General features: G+C 43.1%; 1 protein-coding gene across 5 annotated transcripts in view; it reads left to right on the forward strand.

The window, feature by feature from the left end:
* Window positions 1-231: 231 nt before the first annotated feature.
* ACSL3 (acyl-CoA synthetase long chain family member 3) overlaps window positions 232-20,565 on the forward strand; it is a 49,598-nt gene continuing 29,264 nt past the window's right edge. The window contains exons 1-3 of one of the 5 annotated variants that reach the window (XM_040612702.1): window positions 277-363; window positions 8,943-9,045; window positions 19,706-20,127. In XM_040612702.1, the coding sequence (XP_040468636.1) occupies window positions 19,777-20,127 (351 nt within the window). In that variant the 5' untranslated portion in view covers window positions 277-363; window positions 8,943-9,045; window positions 19,706-19,776. Of the gene's footprint in view, window positions 364-754; window positions 776-8,942; window positions 9,046-14,749; window positions 14,770-19,705; window positions 20,128-20,565 lie in introns of those variants that run through there. The other 4 variants (XM_040612705.1, XM_040612701.1, XM_040612703.1 and 1 more) reach the window with 4 other exon arrangements.

Raw genomic sequence — 20,565 nt, forward strand, 5'->3', positions numbered from 1 at the left:
TCTGACGCGCGGCAGGGAGCCCCCCCGCCCGCCCTCCCCCCCGCCCCGCCCCCCGCCCCGCCCCCCGCCGCCGGTGACCTGTAGTAACCCCTGTCCGGCCGGGCCCGCCTCCCCGCCATTCCTCGGGAGCCCGGCCCCGCGCGCCACCCTGCTCCGGCCAACCAGGAGGCGCCGTGCCGCATACGGAATGAGGGCGCCCGGCGGCGGCGGGCTGCCCAGCCGCGGCTGAGCCCAGCCACTGGCGCGGCGCGGCCGGGCGCGCGCACTCGGGCCGCGGCGGCGGGAGCGGCCGCGCCGGGGCGGGTAGCGTGCGGCCCGCAGCGTGCGGACGCCGGCCGTGGGCGTCCTCTGGGCCGGGGCCCGGTAAGTGCGGGGCGGCGGGGAGGCCGGCGCGGGGGTGGCTGCGTGGCCCTGCGCCCGCCGGCAGCGAGCCCGGCCCCGCCGTGCTGCGGGGCCGCCCGAACAGGCGGCGCCCCGCAGGGGCCTCCTGGGGCCGCGGCCCGGCCCGGGGCGGGGCGGGCTCCCGCCCCCGCAGGGGCGAGCGCGGGCGCGGCGGCCATCCGGGCCGCGGTGGTGCTGAAGCGGCCCGGCGGGGTGGGAGCCGCCGCCAGAGCCGCCCTGGGCCCGGCCGGCGGCGAGGGGCGGCCGGCTGCGCGGCGTCGAGCACCCAGCGGCGGCCGGCCGGCCTCCACGCCGCTGCGAGGCGGCTGCCGCCTTCGCGGGGCGCCGGGGCGCGGGGGAGCGGGTTGCCGGCTCCTCGGCGCGATCGCGGGCGGTAACGGGCGCTCTTTGCTGCTTTTCTTTGTGTTTCGGCTCTTACGGCCCGGGAGGAGGGGGAAGCGCGATGTGAGGCACAGCGGGCCGGGGCCGGGGGCCGCCCCCCGCAGGTAGCCGCCGCTCCTGGGGTAACGGCCCTGACGGGGGGGGGCGGTCCCGGCAGTGCGTTTGCGCGGCCTCGGCGTGCGGCTGGCGGCGGGTGGGTGCGTGTAACGTGAGACCGGCGGAGCGGGCGGGGGCACCGATCCGGATTGACCGGTCGCGTTGTACCGTTGTCTCTCCGGTTTGTGGGGCTGAGGGGCGGCCCCTTGGTGCTGGGCGGCGGAGGGGCGAGCGTGGAGGGGTCGGTTCGGATCACTCCGTGAACGGCGTGAGGGTCACCTGGAGAGACCCCGCCGCAATCCTTGCGAAGTGAGCAAACGGTGAACTTCAGGAAGAAATTAAAGTGGTGGCTTGAATAAAAATAGCTTTAAGGTTGTTTGAGCGCTGCTAGGTATATTTTTTTATTTAACTTGTTGAAGAAATAACCCCCACAAAACATGTTATAATTAGGTACGACAACTGGTAGGTACTTTTTTAAAATGAGAAAATGACAAGTACTGCATTTTGTTTAGAACTACCAGATCCTAGAACATAGCTTTTTTTCTAGATCCTAGAACATACGAGTGGTTTTTTTTTGTTTTTGTTTTTTTTTTGCCTATGAAAAGGACTTGATAACACCAAGTGTGAAATTTCGGTGTTTAAAGAGCCTCACTCTCTAACTTTGATAGTGCTATTACAAGTACAGACTCTGTGGAAAAAGAGCAAAACCAACAGTAAATGACTTTGAGTACTTTCAAAAGTCTGTTAAGGGTAAGGGCACGAGTTTGTACTTGGGATGTTTTAGAATATTATGGAGGTCCTAAGGAATATTTGAGTTGACATAAAGCATTTTGAGTTATATTGTTCGAAGTATCGTGTAAAGAAAAAAGCACAAAGTGAAACCAAAATGACTTAATAGGATTTTTGTCCGGTTACATTCTGCTGTAGAAATAGTCTTTCTCTAGAGTGGACTCAGCATCTGATTGCACAGATACTCACTATGGCATATGACCTACCCCCCCCCCCCCCCTCCCCCCCAGGATAAAAAGTAAAAGTCAGAAATGGTAGATAGGTTATCAGGTCTTAATTATGTCCTAAGAGCAAGATTATCATCTGGGTGCACTCATAAGACTTAATACTCATAACCATCTGTACCACTGAGAGAGCAAGCACATCTCCTAGTATTTGCTGCGTGCTTTGAAAAGTTAAGGGAAGACATTGTTAAGCCCGGTAATTCCTCCTCGTCCTGTGGATTTATGCCTCAGGAATGGCTGAAGTTGGACATTGTGGCTGAAAGACTTGATTTTCTTTGTAGTTGTTCAGTGTGTTTGTTAGTCCCTAGAAATAGGAGATAGGTCCAGATCTCACGGTTTGTATTTTCAGTTTTGGTGACTGGCAGACAGATTTGAGTGGATCTGCTGATCTATGTGGTCAAAAATTATGAAGCACATAACATGCTCAGCCTGTGGTATGGATCCAGTCCCTGTTGGCTGGTCAAGGAAGCAAGCTTCTTACTAATGGAAACAGAATCCCTTGGAGAAGCAGACCTAATGAATTTATGTTAAAATAGCCTGTTTGATCCTCAGTAGCCTGTCATTTGGTTCTGAAAGTTGTGCCATCCCTAGCTGTCCAGTTCCACTCAAAGTAATCATGAAGATGACAAACCTCAGCCTCAGTATTATTCTGCATATTTTACCATCTCGTATCTGTTGGTGTACTGTGATATTTTGAGAGCGAGAGCACTTAACAGCTGTGGACAATGATAGGTTGTCCATACCTGTGCATCTGGAGCACTCTGAGGCTTTGACAGAAGCGCTGTTCAAGTCCTAAAAAAAAGGTGTCAGGACTGTGGTGTGTTGAATCTTGTTCCTCTTTGCAGAAGTGTTGATGGGTGGTTCCCGTCTTCCCTGCCCCATCTCTCTTGCTTGGAGGATTCTGATTACGCAAGACCACTAAGCAGAGCATGTTGGGCTGAGTATGCTGGTATGTGTAACTTCTCAATTTATGATACTGTTATAAAACCATAATGTCTATGAGAAATAAGTTCTTAAATCCAAGAGATGTGGTTCAGCCTGGAGCCTAAGAAAATCAGAATGGTATTCGCTGGAAAACTGATAGCCTTTGAAGAACTAGAGGAAATGTCTTCACGCTTGACTTAAAGCATGGTGTGCTCTTGCCAAACTAGTGAGCAATTAAGCCATTGATTCCCCCAGCCCACATTTGGTGCTAATGTAGAGCGTTAATTCCTGCTTTTTGTAGACCAGTGAATGGTAAAAATTAGGTCTTCAGTATGATTATGGCTCAAACCAGTGAAATTGTCGAGACATCTGGAACAAAGCATAACACAGAGCTCAGGACAGAATGTGAGCGCGCAATGGATAAAGCGTTCTTGTTCGAAGAGATCCAGCTAGGGAGTAGATTTCCAGAAGGTAGTGGTAAGAACTGAATCCTGAACTGTTTAGAAATCTATATTTTCTTTAAAAATACATCTTCCAATGAAAGAGTAACTAAACTAAAACCTGTCCTGACAAAGAAGCTGCTGGTTACTGCCACGGTGACAAAACTGAAGGAATAATGCAGTCCGCTGCAGTGTTACCAGACCTTAAAGACCAAATTCAGGTGGCCTGAATTCCACTCAAGCCCCTTTTCTCAGCCAATGGAGAAATCTAGTTGGTTTTGGAGAGCAATTTGGATAATTTATGTAAGATGCTGAATGGGTACTGCCTGAAAGCCAGCTAATAAGAAATAGGAGACAGAAGGATTTATGTGGAATTTAGGCCATCTGAATATGGCCCTAAGATGCGATTTAGTGCTACTAAGTAAGGTGTATTAACACTAAGACGACTTGGCTTCAATTTCTATCCATTTCATCTGCTGCTGATTACTAAGCAAATTTACCCTTTAAACAGCTATTTAGGGGTGGGGGCTGCCTGGCCCTGTTCCCTGGCAGCAGCAGGGCCTGGGGCTGGCTGGGGGGGTGGCAGCCGTGTGTGGAAGGCCCTGGGGGCCATGGTGGACAGCAAGCTGAGTGCGGGGCAGCCGTGTGCCCTCGGTTACAGGAGCACAGCCAGTAGGTCAAGGGAAGCGATGATCTTCTTCCACTCAGTGCTTGTTAGTTAGACCATATCCAGAATACAGCATCCAGCTGTGCTGCCTGCCCCCCCTGCCCCCCCCCCCCCCCAGGACAAGAGATGTTGATAAACTATGCTGATCTCAGTGGAGAGCTACCAAGATGGTGTAGAGGTGTGAGCTTTTGCCATGTGAGGTGAGCAGGGGAACTGTGCCTGTTGTTGAGCCTGGAGAGGAGGCGGCTTGGGGGGCCCTTCCAGCACCGATGGGGAGGCTTTCAAGAGAGTGAAGCCGGGTTCTTCACAATGGTGGGAGGACAAGAGTCAGCAGGTGTGAACTGAAGTTGAAGGGGTCTGTGTCTATAAGGTATTTCTCACCATGAGGTCAGACAGGCAGTGGGACTTCCTACCCAGAGAGGTTTTGCAGTCTCCTTCCCATGTGATTTTCAAAATCCGACTGGATAAAGCCCTGAGAAGGCAGGTATGATCCCATGGGTGCCCCTGCTTTGAGCTGGAGGTTGACCCAGAGGCCCTCTGAGGTCCCAAATTATCCTATGGCTCTGTTTAGTTTCTGCCCACAGAGCAGTTGCAGTGGAAGTTGGTGAGCCAGCTTATTTAGGACTGCATGTGGTCTGGCAGGGCAGGTTTACTCATTATACTTGGAGGATTATAGCAGGCACTCAAGCCAGTCTTAAGCAGCTCTCAAGTGGTGGGACTTCACTTGTTTAATTGTGCAGTTAGAGTTGGAAGAACTGCTCTTCATCCTGAGATCCTGATCTGTATCAGGGTTTGCCATGTAGTAAGGCCTGAAGGGCTTTCGGAGGTTTTGGTGTTCTGAGATACAGTTTGGGATCTAACGGTTTTGAGGATGTTGAAGGAAATCATCTGGACAATGCCATATATATCATAATTGTACCTCCTGAATGGCTGTTACTAAATCCAGGACTATGGGGGGGGGGGAAATGTACATCTCTCTGATGGAAGCTCAAACCTTAGTATGTTTTACCTTCCAAATCAATTAGAGAAAAGCTGTTCAAAACTCAAAATGGTTTTAGCATCAGCCTGTTTCAAAACTTGCAGCAGTCTTTACTGGTATTCCCTTAGGAGGGAATTACTCGAGTGAGCCTGCAGCTTGTAGGAAGTCATGGGGCTGACTTGGTGTCTGTAATCCTGGAGGAGGAAGAGGAGGTGGCAGCAATTTGTCAACATGTGCGTTGGGAAGTCTTTTCCCTTGGCATTTGTGAGTCTTGTTAATTACGGAGGTGTGTGAGTTAGTTACAGCATCTGAAGTGGGACAAGCTGGCTTCTTAGTTTTCTAAGTTTCCTGAAAAGCAGGGAAGATAGGATTATTGCAAATTACCGACTTGCAGTTTTTCACTGTTGATAGTGGAAAACAACAATAACAAGCTGCAAGCCTTTTCCAATTTCACTTACAATTGGAAGCCTAGTGCTGTGGGTATCATCCTTATCCTGAGTGCTTGTATCTACTAGGTGAAACCAGTATGAGACCTGGAAGGGGGAAATATATATAATGAACGTTAGAAGTGACTTGGTGAAGATTAAGCACCAGAATAGAAGTAGTACTGCTCTGCCAGATCCAGTTCCCCATCTATTTGCTGTGTGATGTTACTGTCTGTGTAGAGCACTCCTGTGATAAACTCATAAGGGTGCTGTGAACTGAAAACCATAAAATGAGGTTTTCTGCATCTTTGTAGGAAAGACTTTTCTGCCTTTCCCTTACTGCTGGCCAGGACAGCGTATGGAGTGTGCCTCATTTTGTTTAGATTGACTACGTGTGAGAAACCTTGACCATCTGCAGGAAGGTTTTGCATGGGTCTGGGTTCTTTGCTTCTTGACCAGAAGACTTCAGAGCAATCAGTGCAGTGTTATACATCAGTGTGCATGGTGACATAAGCTGCGACATACAGTATGATTTCTACCAACCAAAGTTTTAAGACAGTATCTGATGTGGTCTGTGAAACAGTGGAGCATGATCAGTGGTTGTTCCACCAAACTATTACCAAAATCGAAGTTTATGGGATCATTCTGTGAAAACCTATGAAAAATGTGGAAGGAGGAGCATCGGTGGTTAGTTTTTAAAAGTTAGATGTGTATGTAATTTGTGTTTAGTAAAGAGGGTGTCTGTCTAGTTTGTGTTTTAAGTATGTGGGTATGGAGAAAGGCAGAAGGGAACAGGAAGAGCAGGAGTTGATGGCTTTGCAGGAGGATTTAAGTGGTTGTGTGCAGCGATGTGTCTGCAGGTTCTTTGAGGTTTTATATGTTTGGTGAGTGTTGAAGAGTAGAGAGGTAAGGTGACAGGTATAGGAGGGAGACTGGTCCCAGTAATGTTCAGGCAGGCCCTGACTATGTGGCAGAATGTGTGTTCAGTCTGTTCCGCAGCAATAAGGTCACAAACAACTTGGAAAGTTCTGTCACCGGGGCTTGTCAGTCATTTATAGCTGCAGTTAGGTTGATCTGATGGAGTACTGCTGCACTGTATTGTTTCAGGGAAGCTGTGAATAGAAAATGATTTTTCCTAATGAACAGCTTTGAGTTATCTAGAAAATATTTTACAGTTCTGCAGTGCTGATAACTGTGTACATTTTATTTCTTTTTTCCCCCCGCATTGTGGGGGCTGGGGAGGAGATGCTTATGGAGATTTTTATCTAGTTCTCTTACAACGTGTACAAATAGCTTAACCTGATAACATCCAGTACTTTCAAGAACAAGGTACAAATCTACTTCCTAGTCAAGCATGGCAGGGCTGTGTCGTGTGTGGCTGTCCTAGCCGCAAAGCCAAGGCTGTTAGTGCATGCTGGAAGGTGGTGTGAGGGTTTTTGATCAGGCATGCTAACTAAAGTAGACATTCATAAAGAAACCTGTGACAAATTTGTTTTAAAAAAATCATTTACCAATAAAATAAGTTTTATTAAAAAAAAAAAAAAAAAGATAAAATGCTCTGTCCACATCCTGTGTTACACATTCATTTGTGCAGTTCTGGTCAGGTCCAGGGAGTGAAAGAACAGAGAGATCTGCTAGCCTGACTTTTCTTCTATACTCCGTACATCTAAGATAACGATAGTCTGAGTACAGTGGTTGAAATTGTATGTATTTTAATTATGTTACTAGCTTAATCTTTCGTGATTCTTTTGGGGATTATTTTTTTTTAAATGCAAGATGTAATTCTTCGGGTTTTGAAATGTTAGTGGCTTGTGAAACATGAAATATTTTGTTTATATTCTTCTAGAAATATTTAATAGTTTATTTTGAACTTCCAGCTTGTCAGTTTGTATTAATCTAATCTGACCATCTGTATAACACATGCAAAATAATTTTGCCTGAGAATATTCACAAAATTCCTGGAAATGCTGTTGGTACTATGGTACCTTTCTTTTTAAGAAATGTTCTTATTATAAAAACCTAGCATTGAAGGCTCTACCCAGCCAGGTGCTTCAATAATTTGGTCAAATTTACATAATCGGAGTGTAAGGTTGTGTTTGTTTTCCCTGAATAGAAATACAGGATTCCCTTCTGCCAAAAATCCCATCTATCTGTAATACTTGTATACTGATTCTGAACTATTGACTTGAATTATCTCCTGTGAGGACTTAGTTACCTCTTCACCTTCATCCCCTCCAGTCCATATCTGTGGGCACTGGATGTTGTCCTCTGGTTTTCAACACCTGCATTTGTAAGTTTTGGTTTTAAGGGTGACACATAAGGACTTGGATCTGAGGACCACGCTCCTTTAACGCTTCTTCACCTAGAATGAAATGGCCTCTAACTTAATGAGTCCTTGTTTTGTGTTTGTTTCATGTTATGCAGTTGTTGGGCATGTTCATAACTGATCCTGTCTTGCTTTGCTTACAAAAAAGAGAGAATAATAAAAAGAGAAAAAAACGTTACTCATTCTAGTGTGATGGAGGAGAGAGGTTGTCCTGATACTCTTCTAACTAAGGTTAGAAAACAGGTTGATAACTCAAACGAGCAGGGTAGGCATCCTTGTGCCACGCTTAAATAAATTCCGGTGCTGGATTTTGAATAAGGGAGCCATTTCCCCAAGCAGTGGAGATGTAAAACCTACATAAAGCAAATCTTCAGGAAAACACTGCATTTGAAATACATTTTTTTCCTTTGCTGTTTCTTTTTTTTTTGGGTAATATTGTATTCCCCGCTGTCCCTAGAATTTCAGAGCAGCCAAGAGAAATAAAAACCTTTATAAAGTGGTTTGCAGTAAAACAGCCTGCTTGCTAGTCTTTCTGTAACTTAAGCTTTTGTGTGATTCCCCATGGGTCACCCGTCATTTTTTGAGCGCAAAGAAAGAGTGCTATCTGCCCATAAATACATGGGGGAACAGGGTGGAAGCAGCAACAGCTGAAACCTGCTTCTGTGGTAGCCTTCCTTGGACCTCATAAAGCGCCTAATTCAGGAACTGTTTTTGGCCAGCTTTGATGTTGCAGAGAACAGGACTGTGCATCTGTGACAAAAGTGGAGACGTTCCTAAGTAGCTTCCAGGTGACATTCCGTTTGGGAACTTGGCATTTACGGTGTCATGCTTGTATCCATAGGAGACATTTGCTTAAGTCCTATTTCTACTGATTGACTATGTGTGCAGCATTCCTAGTGTCTTATAAATTGGTTTGGTTTAGTTTGAGCCTTTCTGAAATCTAAAGTTAAGTAAGCCAAGTAATTTTTTGACATTAGATTCTGAAAAATACTAGGAAAGGCAATTTCTGTGCATTGCAGTATAGTTGGGGTGTATGTTCAAATATAAATAATCTTAGAGTATTTGTTATACAGCTTTAGGAGTCTAGAATAATCATCTAAACCTGTGTGTTTAGGAAGTGGGATTTCACAGATACTAATGTAGGCGATATAAGAAACAAAGACAATGCTTTTGACAATAGATTTATAACTTTTGGTAGAGGTAGGATTACTAAAAGTGGACTTAAAAATTGCATATTCACAGAACTTTGAATGAGTGAATTTCATTTCTCCTTTTCTGTTTGTGCTCAGGAAAAGCTCCACAAGTTATCTTCTGCATATATATAGTTGCTGGGGTGAACTACTGCTTTCGGTATGTCTCGCTTAGTCCTTGCGGAGAGGTTCACTTCATGAGGTATGAAAAACCCATTGAGTCTTGTGCAAGGGTTGGCTTCAGGCAGTGCTTCCTGGGTCTGGGACTTCTACAAATCGTGTTCATGTTGCTTCTCTGCTGTGTGGCTTGCAGGGGGGATCTCCTCATTATATTGAAAGTGAATGTTAACAAAGCACAGTGTGAAGCACGCATGTGAGTTTGGGAGTGTTAATCTTTCCTTGAGAAGGTAGTGGTCCCCTCTGAGGGAATTGTAACTTCTGCGGCTGGCTGGAGGGAGAGGGTTTGCTCCTGTTCTGGAGATGTGGTCACCCCAGTGGAAAGTTGCAGGGGGTATGTGGTGGTGGTGGTAGAGAAAAGCAGATGCTACCCTGGGAGCTTGTTCATCAAACTTTTTTTTTTTTTAGTAAATCCTGGTAGATGATTGGACACAGTGGTGGTGTCTAAAAAACTAACAAACCCAAACGCACCAAACCCCAAGCAATTAGAACCTGAAAATGTATTTATCCTTCAAAATAGAAAGTGTATTGACAGAAAGTGTACTGAAAGAGCTGTTGACAGATTAATTGGTGATATATCCCACTCTATCAGTTTGATAGCTTTCATCAAGCTGTGGATGTCTTTATTATTTTGAAATGTATTGTAAGATTCCCCTGGAGAGTGTTGCTCATCTGGCTGATGTTTTTCTTGTGAGGAACTTCTCTAAAAACTTGGAATAAATACTTTACTTTTGAAGCCTGTATCATAATTTTTGTTTTATCAGATTTGTGTTGTTGCTTGAGTGTATTTGTTTGCTACTTGCTCTTTAAAGAGGTTCCAGCTTAAAGTTGTCCCTAACAAAAGCACATCAAGTAAAGAAGAAATGTTGCAGAAAGAAGGTGAAGACAATATAAATACATGGGCTTACCAGATTTTGGAGCTGGCCCCCTGGTAATTTAAAAAAATGAATATAGGATAATGGGTAATAATTTTTACTGTCACACTACATGAACTCTTAATTAATCTAAAAGTAAATGTGAATTTGTATGCATGTATAGCCTCTGTTAGAGGAAAAAACCAGAAGCACCTTTACTGCTAAAAAATTTCTGCTGTCGTCGTAAGTTTTTTGTTCTGATGTGCCGAATGCGTAACTAGAATACAGCACACAACCAGACAGTATATGGCAGCAGAACGTCTACTACTGTTTTGATTTCAAAGAAACAAACAAGCCAGACCTGTTCACTCCTTAGCATTTCAGATTTCCCAGAATTTACAAAACTGATTTGAGGCTGTGTTTTGTGGTAGAAAATGGCATATCAAACCATGGTCCTTCCTTGCATTCAAGTGGAAAGCAGAGTCTGCCTCCCAGTGGAGGTACTTGGGAGGATTGTCTTGAACAATTGGAAAATGATTGTTAGGAGTTTGGAGAGTGATAAACTGACAGCAGTAACTGCGCTGTTACTCCATTTTTCCAGTAGCCAAAGGCTGAGGGTAATGATGGAACCTCTAGTTTATTTTTATGCAGTCATTTTTCATACTGTGTGTGGAGCAGTATTGGTTTATTTTGTATCTGTGGTTTAAAAATCTAGCGGTATACTTGGGAAACCGGTGTTTTTGTCTCTGACAGTTAATTTGCAGATACCAAAGTTACTCAGAGGTCTTCTCCAGTAGTAAGGTACTTTATCCATTGACACAATTGTGAAAACATTTAGTTTATTTTGGCATTAAATAAATCTCTTAAATGCTCTAATAAATGCTTATGAGAAGGAATAGAAGCAGTGTACTGGCAGTATCTGATAAATCAAAGTGCCTGAAACGAGAAAGGCACTTGTTTGCCATGAAGCAGTATTGTGTAGTGGGAGGAAAAGGAGACAAAAGATGTAGGAGCACTGGATTATGTTCCTGGCATAGCTGGTACTTTTTTGAGTGACTTTGAATAAATGTTTTTATCACGCCATGTTCTTGTCTGTATTAGTAGTAACAATGATGTTAACTTCTTGGGAAGTGCTTTTGAGTTTGCTGACAGTAATTATTACTCTTATTAATGGAAGATGTATTAATCCATTAAATATTTAATCTGTCTTGTATAAGTTAATTTTTAAACTTATTTAAGGAAAATAAATTTTAGAATGTTTTTAATAGGAAAATTCCTAAGATGCAGAGTTGCAATGGGGTTCGCATTTTCAGCTGATTTTGTTGTCTTGGAAGGGTATTTGTGTTGTAGGTAACAGTAGCTTTAAGGAGTGCCTGTTAAATGTCGCTCCTGAATTAGTGCTGAATCCGTTTTGATTTAGTTTTACTTCCCTTTACCTGTAACAGAGGTTTAAACTTCAGTTTGTAGCCCTTGCAGTCAGACTGTGTATTGGAAGTCCCATAGTTTTTAGGAAAATAAAGCTGGCTGTCAGGTCCTCATGCATATTACTGTCCTTTTGTTGAAAGCAGAGGATACATTTACAAGTGGGAGCCTCTCACTCTCCTGCAAGGTGCAGTGATATTTCATACAAGTGGGGCATGGAGGTACCTAGAAGAGGTTGATGGCAAATGGATGTTTTGAATACCCACTTACCATTACCTTTTTATCAATAACTGGATATACCAAGGATCCATTTAAGAGGAGGTGCAGTCTTTGCCCTCAGGAAGTGTCAGCTGCTTCTGTCTAATTTATTTCTGTGCTACCATCTTTGTCTCCCCGTTGTCTGTCACCACGAGGTACCTCGCCTCTTGGTGTAAATGGGCCTACTAAGAGGAAAAGAAAATAATGTTTTGCAAACCTTTCTAGATAGTTGGTTTAGTTAATATAGTAGAAAGTTTCTCTTTAGGGTAAATGACTTCTTTGGTTCACGTAATTCCTACCCTTAGAGTATGTTGATGTCTGACAGGTACATAATAATGTTTTTGTCCTAATAACACACTTTATGGCTCCCTTTGAAGGAAATAGGGGTATCATTTTGTAAACATAGCATTGAGATGTGAAGGACATAAATTAAACCCCTTTGTATTTATAGGAATTCTTAATAGCCCACGTCCAAAGTTTAAAGGTATTCAGGCTGTAGCACTTGAAACCACCAAGGGTGAGCTCCAAAAAAAGTACGTAATGAGATCATTAGTAGTGAGAGCAGAAGGTTAATCCTCCAGACCACAGCTCTTCTTTGATCTCACAGTACCAGTGAGGACCAAGTCACAAAGCGTTTTGCCTGTGGGTCTGTGCTGGTCTTCCTTCTCCTGCAGTGAGTGGAGGTTTGACTTGGAGCATGACTGCCAGGCGCCTTCCCTCTCCTCCTCCAGCTGTGTGTTCCCCCTTCGGGCTGGGCTGGCATTAACGTCTGTCTGTTCATGGTTACCCAGTTTGAGATGGCGGAAGAATAACTTCTTTTGTAGTGCTAATTTTCTGTTGATTTAGCTGCCTGCAGTGACTCACCCGAGGCTCAAGTAAGTTCCAAAGTTGATACAAAGAAAAATCCACCCTTCTGCCCGGAGAAGGAGAGGGTTTAAACTGGATCAGCAAGCTAATCTGATTCCTTTCTAGCCACACAGGCACTTGTGTGTTGGTACAATGGAGGGAAAGAGCTGGATTACATTTTGGAGATGAACAGTCTGTTTTTATTAGCAGCCCAGCGTTAAATCTGCTTGAGCCAAACTGAAACCATACCCTTCGGCTGGGGACTTCATGAGCAGCCTTGCCTGCCCCAGCAGCCTCTGGGATGCTGACCTGCGGAACCGGGGCGCTCCAGGTCGTGATCTGCCTTTCCTGACGGTCTGTGTGTGCCCTTGTGCACTTTTCGGAAACAGTTGTGCACAAGAAGCTCCCGAGGTGCCATCAGGGCTGGAGTTCAGTTGTGGGTTTCATTACGCAGGAGCCTTGTGGGGGGGTGAGCGGTGGGAGCGGGAGTGCGGCCGTGGCCCCGGCAGCCCCCCGCTGTGGGTTGGGGAGTCCCCCCCGCAGAGCGGCTGGGGGTGTTGGAGGAGCCCGAGAGTTCACCCAGGGTTGCTGGAGAGCTGGGTCACAGCTGGGGGCTGCAGGGCAGTGTGAACAGGGTAGCTCGGAATTACCCTAGGTGTGCTTGCCTAGGTAGTTATTCTCCCCACGTCCTGAAAATCTGTGTCCTTTTGAGAGAAAAGCCGTAATCAGTAGTAATGTTGGCCTCCCACTGTGCCCTGTTCTGTGGAAGCGAACAGCAGTTTGCAACATGGGTAGCAGCGAGGAGGGGGGAGTCCAAGGAGAGACCGGTTATCTCGTGTTCAGCCCTTGGAGTGAGGAATCAAGGGCTGGAGAGGATGTGGGAATTAATTTCATTGTGGTCTGCCTGCTTGAAAACGTTTAGTGAAAGCCTCCGGTGGAGTATAGGTCAGGCTGTTACAGCTATGCAATCCTGTTCTTCTAGATCTTTCTTTAGCAAAGGCTGTTTAATAAACTATAACAAGCCCTGCATGGTCAGGTGGAGCTGCTGAGGACGGTTGGGCTGCTAGGTTTGTTTCCAATGGGTGGTGGTAAACCACAGCATTGGTGCACCAAATGTTATTTCTTTTTTTCCCCTCCCTGTTGCAGGCAGATGTCCTTTTGGGCAGAGCTGCGGATCTGTTCCCAGCTTGACTCGGCAGAGGCAGTCCATTTTGGAGCAGGACTGCTTGGTGGAGCGTGTTGTGGATGTTGGAGAGGTGTGGGGAAGGGCTCCCTTGCTCCAGAAGCGATGCTGAGACCCAGGCAGCAGCCTGGCAAAGGGTGGCATGAAGGGGTAGGGAGCCTGGAAGATAATCATCCAGGGGACAAGGATGGTGTTTGCACTTGTGTGGAAACTCCTGGGCCTTGGAGAGATGGGACCACCAGGATGGGCTGGAGGGGAGCTGGGCCCTGGCAAGCAGCACTGGGGAAGGTGGTGGGGAGGGGAGGCGTGCTGCGGTGAGCTGTGGGGGCAGCTGAAGTGGGTCCTTGTGCCCGCTTAGCTGTTGCTTCACGTTTGGGAAAATGTGCTGAGCACTCCTCTCGGGACCCGAGACATCAGTTTCCACCGTTCTCTAGGGCTGGTTGGGATTTCTGTCCTCTCCGGTTCAAATGTGTGAAAACACTTGTGCTGTAGCTGTGAGGAACATCTGTTTTCAAATACAGCTGTCTCTTAAATCCATATTGCAAAACGGATCTTCTGCTTAGATGGGTATATGTTTAGGATTCTTTCATCAGCACCGTTCGTTACCTCAGGCTCTACCTTTACCTCACCTCATAGTTGGGGGAGTTTCCTTGTGAAGCATAGGCTATTGCTTCTGTGTACATTTTGTTTTATTTTCTATTTTTTATATAGATGAGTACATGAGCATTTATAAATGAATAATAGTAATTCAGGTTTTCGAGATTTTTTTTTTTGTGAAAGAAGAGCTCACTTGCTGAGTGCTAGCAAATAAATGTTTTTACTGGCAGCTTTGACAGCGAATTCCAGATGTAGTAAGAAACCTGCTTCAAAGGGCTGTTAATGTTGCTTTTTAAGTCCTGATGTAAACTAGTAGAGGCTAATTTCTGATCTAGTTAAAATTCTGTATTATGGTCTTTATTATATTGTCTTGAGTACTTGGATTGTTGGTTTTTATAATGAAGATACTAGGCAATACACAAAGATACCAAGTTACTTTGTTTGAGAAAGGCTAACCCTGTAAATAACCTTTTTATCCTTTCTGTGAACGTCAACAAATCAGTTTCTTTTTGCAGGGTTTGCTGCTAAGTCCAGTGTGTGTTCCTGCGGCTGGAAGTTGTTGACAGAAATGTGTGGGTTTTTTGCAAGGGTATATTGGAATCTCTGGGTCTTAGTTTGATTTTATTAAATTAGTATGTGTGAAATCGTGAAAGTAAGTAATGGGGCAGTGAGCACCCTGGGTACTTACCTCAAGCAGCAAATAGTCCATGCGCTGAAACTTCTCTGGAAAAGATTATCAGCATGAGAACTGCATAGCTGTTTAAATAATAACCTCTACAGACAGCTCATAGGTACGAAATGGTTACATTTGCTACGTTTTTTAAATGTGAATTGTTAGTGCGTTTTTTTAAGTATGACTTTTTTTCTGCAAGGAGCATTAAATAAAACCTTGATGTATCATAGAGCAAGGTCAATAAATGTAACTGTTACTGTCTCGTGTAGTCTTTTAGTAAAGTGTCCAGGAATATTTCTTACTCTGCAGAAATGTATTTTCTGCATAGCTAGATACATGAAGATAGGTACGTGTTTTTCACCCCAAATGGTAGAACTGGAAGGCACTGGGGAGTCCAGGAGTGTCAGGAAGGCAAGTAGCATGAGCTGCTGAATTTGACTAATGCTTTCCAGCTACGTTGGTTATACTGGATGTAAGTATGAGCCATAACTTGAACTTTGTTGTGTGTTACAGTTGGCTTTATTTTAACTTAGATGTAGTGGGCCTAGACTCTGTGCGGTGATACAGTGCAGTATTAGATGAGCAACAGGTTTTATTTATTTTAAAAGGCAAGTGAAAGAACGGAGGGTGTGTTTTATAATTGACATATTTAATGCGGGTTTTCCATTTTTAGATTTCACGCAGTTGCCTGTGACAGCTCTTGTTGAGTAAACCTAGACAGGAACATCTTGTATCGGCTGTTGTACCTGTACTTGCTGGGATGAGAAGTTGCATAAGGTTTCTTCTTCTTGTTAATTCATGCTTTTATTGTAGTGTAATTATTATAAGCAGGTCAATTAGTAAACACATTCCTTCAAGGATTTTTTTTCTCCTCATTTAACAAAAGTTTTCTTCTAAAACTAAAGGGTTATAACAGTATTAGTGTGTCAGGCCAAATCACTGATTATGTGTTAAGCAGGATCAGTCCTGAAAACTGCCGGTTTATTTCTCCAGACTCATGAATGAGTGTGCTGGTTGCTTCTTCCCTTTGCTGTTGAAAGAAGTGTGTACCTTTTTATTTGTGGTCTTACTCTTTCCCATTTGGCGACACTTCATGAAACAGAATTAGATGTAAACTGAACAGCTATTAATGTGTGTGCAGAAAGGTTCACTTGCACAGTTTTTCTCTAAGTTATATTCTTGCATAAATTAGCAGCGTTCTCCTCCAGGATTTAACCTGCCAGCCTTTCCTGCATCACTAGTCAGGGTTTGAGCACTGATTCCTCAAAAGCCCCAGCAGGATTACGTGAAAGCAGAATGGATGTGTGTTCTATAAGAACCTGAGTGTTTACAGCTAATCTGTAGACCGAACCACTAAATTAAAATACTTTCACGTGTCATGTGTTTTTATTTGTCAGGGACTAAGCAGGGGTTACCTAACAACAAAATTCCAGTATTGTTAAAGGCAGTGGACTTTTCTCACAATGTCATAGTCTGTCTAATACTTAAGAAAATTGCTTAGAATCCTGTTGTCCTCTGCTTTCCATTCCCTGGGCCAAAATGTTGGGTTTACTTACCCTTTTTTTATGGTAACAAGCAGTCATATGCTTCCAAAATAGATGAGGTGCCCACAAATTATATTTCAATGAAATTTTAAAGCCCCAGTGTAGTATTTCACTAAGGCTTTCAGAGTTGTGGTTTGGGTTTGTTTTTTTTTTTTGTCTGGTACTTTTTTAAAAAGCAGAATATTAAAGAGCAAACAGTGCATCCCTTTCAAATTTGATGTGACCTTGAAAATTTCTGTATAACTTCTCAGGAAAGAGGCGGAGCCTTTACATTGCCACCAAGGAACTTTCTTTGTGTCCTGGCTCAGTCCTCTTTAGAACCATCACACTACAAAGATATTGGAATTTACCTTTCTAATGAGGATGCTGGAATATGTATTTCTTGCTTTTATAAAAAGGGACTGCATTTTTTACATCCCGATTACAATTGTAATTGCAATTAGTTACAAGCATAGGTGCTTTGCAAATATCATGGTGTGAATTGCCAAATTCTTAGACATTAGCACAGCAATACTCTGTCTTGCTAAAGCTTGCTACTTATAAGATTTTAAAGAAAGAAAAGTGGAATCTTATTTGGCCCTTAAGGCAAAAAACCACATTTACAAAAAAATACTTTTTTATCCTTAAAAAAAACACATTTGAAGAGAAAAAAATATTTTTTAACTGTTAATTTTTAAAAGAAACGTTGAAATAGATGACTTGTAATACCTCACTTTGCTGAAGGAGAAAGTGAAATAATTAGCAGTTTACTCAGGGTAACGGGTTGTACATCCAAGTTCTAGAGCTGGATGCCTGCTTTTCTGAACCAGAATGACACTGCAAAATACTTCCCCTTCGTCTGTTCTGTTGGAGTGTTCTTAGACCCTTGCTTGTGATGCAGCCTTTATGCAATGGTGGGCATAGCACAACTGGTAATTAGCAAGTATTTCCAGGTTTGGGGGCTATGTGCAAGGCTTCAGGTGAGCCAGAAGAGGGAGCTTGGTGTGAGACCTTAACGTGGTTATTTTGGAAATCGTGGGAAAGGTTCCTTTCTCCTTCTGAGGTAGGAATAAAGCTGTTGGGGTAACTGCAAAATCAAATGGGAAGCTGCTATTCTAGAAGGGCTCAGTGCATCGCTAACCAAGGAAAGTTATGAAACCCAGAGAGAATATTTTTTGGACAGGCTCAGCTGTCTGACAGACAGGGAAAACAATTTTTCCAAAAGGTATTAGATCAGTTGCCTTAATTTCTGCTTGTAGCAGTATTTGGTTAGATTCTGTTTCTACTTTGTAGGCACAGAGAAGTTCACCAGCTTTTTCAGGAGAAAAAAATGTGCCCTCCCTGAACTGGGCCAGACAAAATTAAAGTAGATTGTATAACTTCTTGAAAATGAGTATACTTGTTGCATGAACACTGGGTTCAACTTTAAAACACCATGTTCTATGCTGCTATCAACAAGAGCATAATTTTTCTGGAGTGCAGTAGTGTATTGGCTGGCACGTGTTTATTTCCGTTAAGTATCCTTCAGTGACAGCCTAAGAACATAAGTCTCCTCAAATGATTAACGAATTTTCCCTTTAGCCTATTTAAGTTTTTTTATGTCATTGCTTTTTTGTCTTTGATCTGAAAATTAATATACATACAGTTCATTATTTTTTTTTTAGGTGTTAAATCCCTTGCCCCCCCCTGCTGCTTGATCCAGCAAGTCCTACCACTGAAGAGCTCCTGTGCTGTATTTGAATGTGTTTCTCTGCGTGCTTTGCAGAATAGACCTTGATGTTACTTGGTTCCTTCAAACTGTCTATAACCATGTTAACAATGAGGTTATGGCAGCTTGTTAGGGAAAAAGTTGATAGTGAAATCTTTTTGCTTCAAGTTTTAAGAAATTGTATGGTTTAGAGAAAGGTAGAATTAATTTCATCAGTCTTACAAATGAAGGATATTGGACTGATCTGTTCCTAAAAGGACCTGCAAAGCCAAGATTCGTGAAGCAAGGTTTCTTTCCATTACTACTGAAGGATCTTGCATGATTTAAATACTACTTTTTCAACTAAAATATCTTTTCATTAGTATTTTCAAAGAGTCAATGAATGTAAGACATCAGCAAATAATAATATGGTATTGGCACTGTATCTTATGAGGGAAAACTCAGTTTAGAAAGAATTACCAAAGTTGTGCATCTGATGTACACATCATTATTAGTTGCTTGATTTATGTTACTGCTTCTAATACAGTTGTATCGATACATCTGAAAAGTTAACTGAGTGAAGCGTATTTATAGTTCATCTTGCTTTTATGTGTAGAACACTGATTTTTGTAACTGGTGGCTTATTCACCATTGTGGAAATCAATCTTCAGCCGTTATGACAAGTGTCCCTGTTTTCCATAATGATTAATTTATTGATTATTGTTTTTTCCCTTCTAGACAGATGGCATGATTTCTTGACTGCACAGTAGAATACATTAGAAAGTTGCATCATTGTGTTCCTCAGATACGATGAGGGACACTTTAAAATGTCAAAGTGAATATCCTGGCATCATTAGGGACCTTGGAAAAAATTACATATCTTCATAGTACTGTTGCTAGGATTTGGGGGGATGTTTCTATGCTATTTTCCAGTATTTTCCAAATATTAGTTAACTTACTGTCATGTTTGTTTGTATAACAAGTGTGCCCATTGCATACTGGCACTGACACTGAAATCATAGGACTGATGTAAAGTCCCTGGGAATAAAGGAACTGGCGAAGTTCTGTGGCGTACAGGGCCTGCATGGGGGAAGGCGACAGTTTTCTTGTTATGTAGGTGTCCCGCTTGTTAAAATGCTTTCCAAACATTATACCATACTTAGTGGTGGGGGTTCCGATGTGCAGAGTGGTGGCATTACGTGTGTTCTTAGGGCTTGTATGGAAGCTGATGATTTACACTCAAAGCTGTAAAGATTCCTGGTGAAGGTACACGCATAGATATTCTGATGTGGTTGGAGAGAATCTTTTAAGTTGTGTAACCATATAATATTTTCAGATAAACACATGCCATTCGCGTGTCACTTATTTCAAAACCCATGTGCCAAATCCCTTAGGTTCTGTGTTTGTGTTGTGTAGTATCCAAAGTAATCCAAAATATTAGTAAGTACTGAGGGCTGGTAAATGGGAATGGAGGAGTTTTTCCTCGTCTGTCAGCATCTTGTTTAATTTGTGTCAAAAGATTTCTAGCCGAATTTCTGTATAAGATGACCGACTGGGATATGGATTGGAGTAATCTGTTTGAAAATAACCTCCCCTGCCAGCTGCTGTAGAGTTTACCACTAACCTTTTCTTCTCTTTTCAGATCTTACTGGATCTCTGTCTAATTGATCCATGTTTCCGAACCCTTCCTTGTAACCTTCGCAAGCAGCCAGAATGAAGTTGAAGCATAACATCAACCCTGTTCTTCTACAGCTTATAAACTTTATGATCTTTGTGTACACCTTTGTAACATACATTCCATGGTACATATTTTCAGGATCAAGGCAGGCTATAGCAAAAGCCAAGCAGGTTAAAGCTAAACCTGTGAATAACAAGCCTGGGGGTGCGTACAGATCTGTTAACAGTTTACACTGCTTAGCTTCTGTTTTGTATCCTGGGTGTGATACACTCGACAAAGTTTTTAAATACGCTAAAACTAAATATAAGGACAAAAAACTCCTGGGAACACGTGACATCCTAAAAGAGGAAGATGAAATCCAGCCATCAGGAAAAGTTTTTAAAAAGGTAAGTCTCTTTGCAGTCTGCCTTCAAGAGTCTTTTAAAAGTAAGTTTACTATTTTGCAACAGTTCTAGTCTAGTAAAGCAAATTGAGGGGGGAAAAAGTTTGTCTACGTAGATTAAGTAGTCATGAGAAGATTTAAATTACCTGATTCCCAATGTTTCATTACTTAGCATTTAAAACAAATCTTTTTGCATTCTTGAGTAGATAGCCTTTTTTATGGTTTCAGCCAAAGAAAAATGCACATTTGTTTTTAATATTCAGCTGATGATCTAACTGGCTTTCAAGTTTTCCTTTTAGGTGAATTAAAAAAGAAGTCTCCCTCTGTGTTGTTTTGAACTATAATCAGATAAATATAGAAAAATTGCCAGGTGCCTGTACTCAGATGTGCCTTTCCAGTAAACTTAATCATAACTTAATGATTTATTGTTCTGCCCTGTGAA

This window comes from Falco naumanni, chromosome 13, assembly GCF_017639655.2.
Source record: "Falco naumanni isolate bFalNau1 chromosome 13, bFalNau1.pat, whole genome shotgun sequence".
Classification (NCBI taxonomy): Eukaryota; Metazoa; Chordata; class Aves; order Falconiformes; family Falconidae; genus Falco; species Falco naumanni.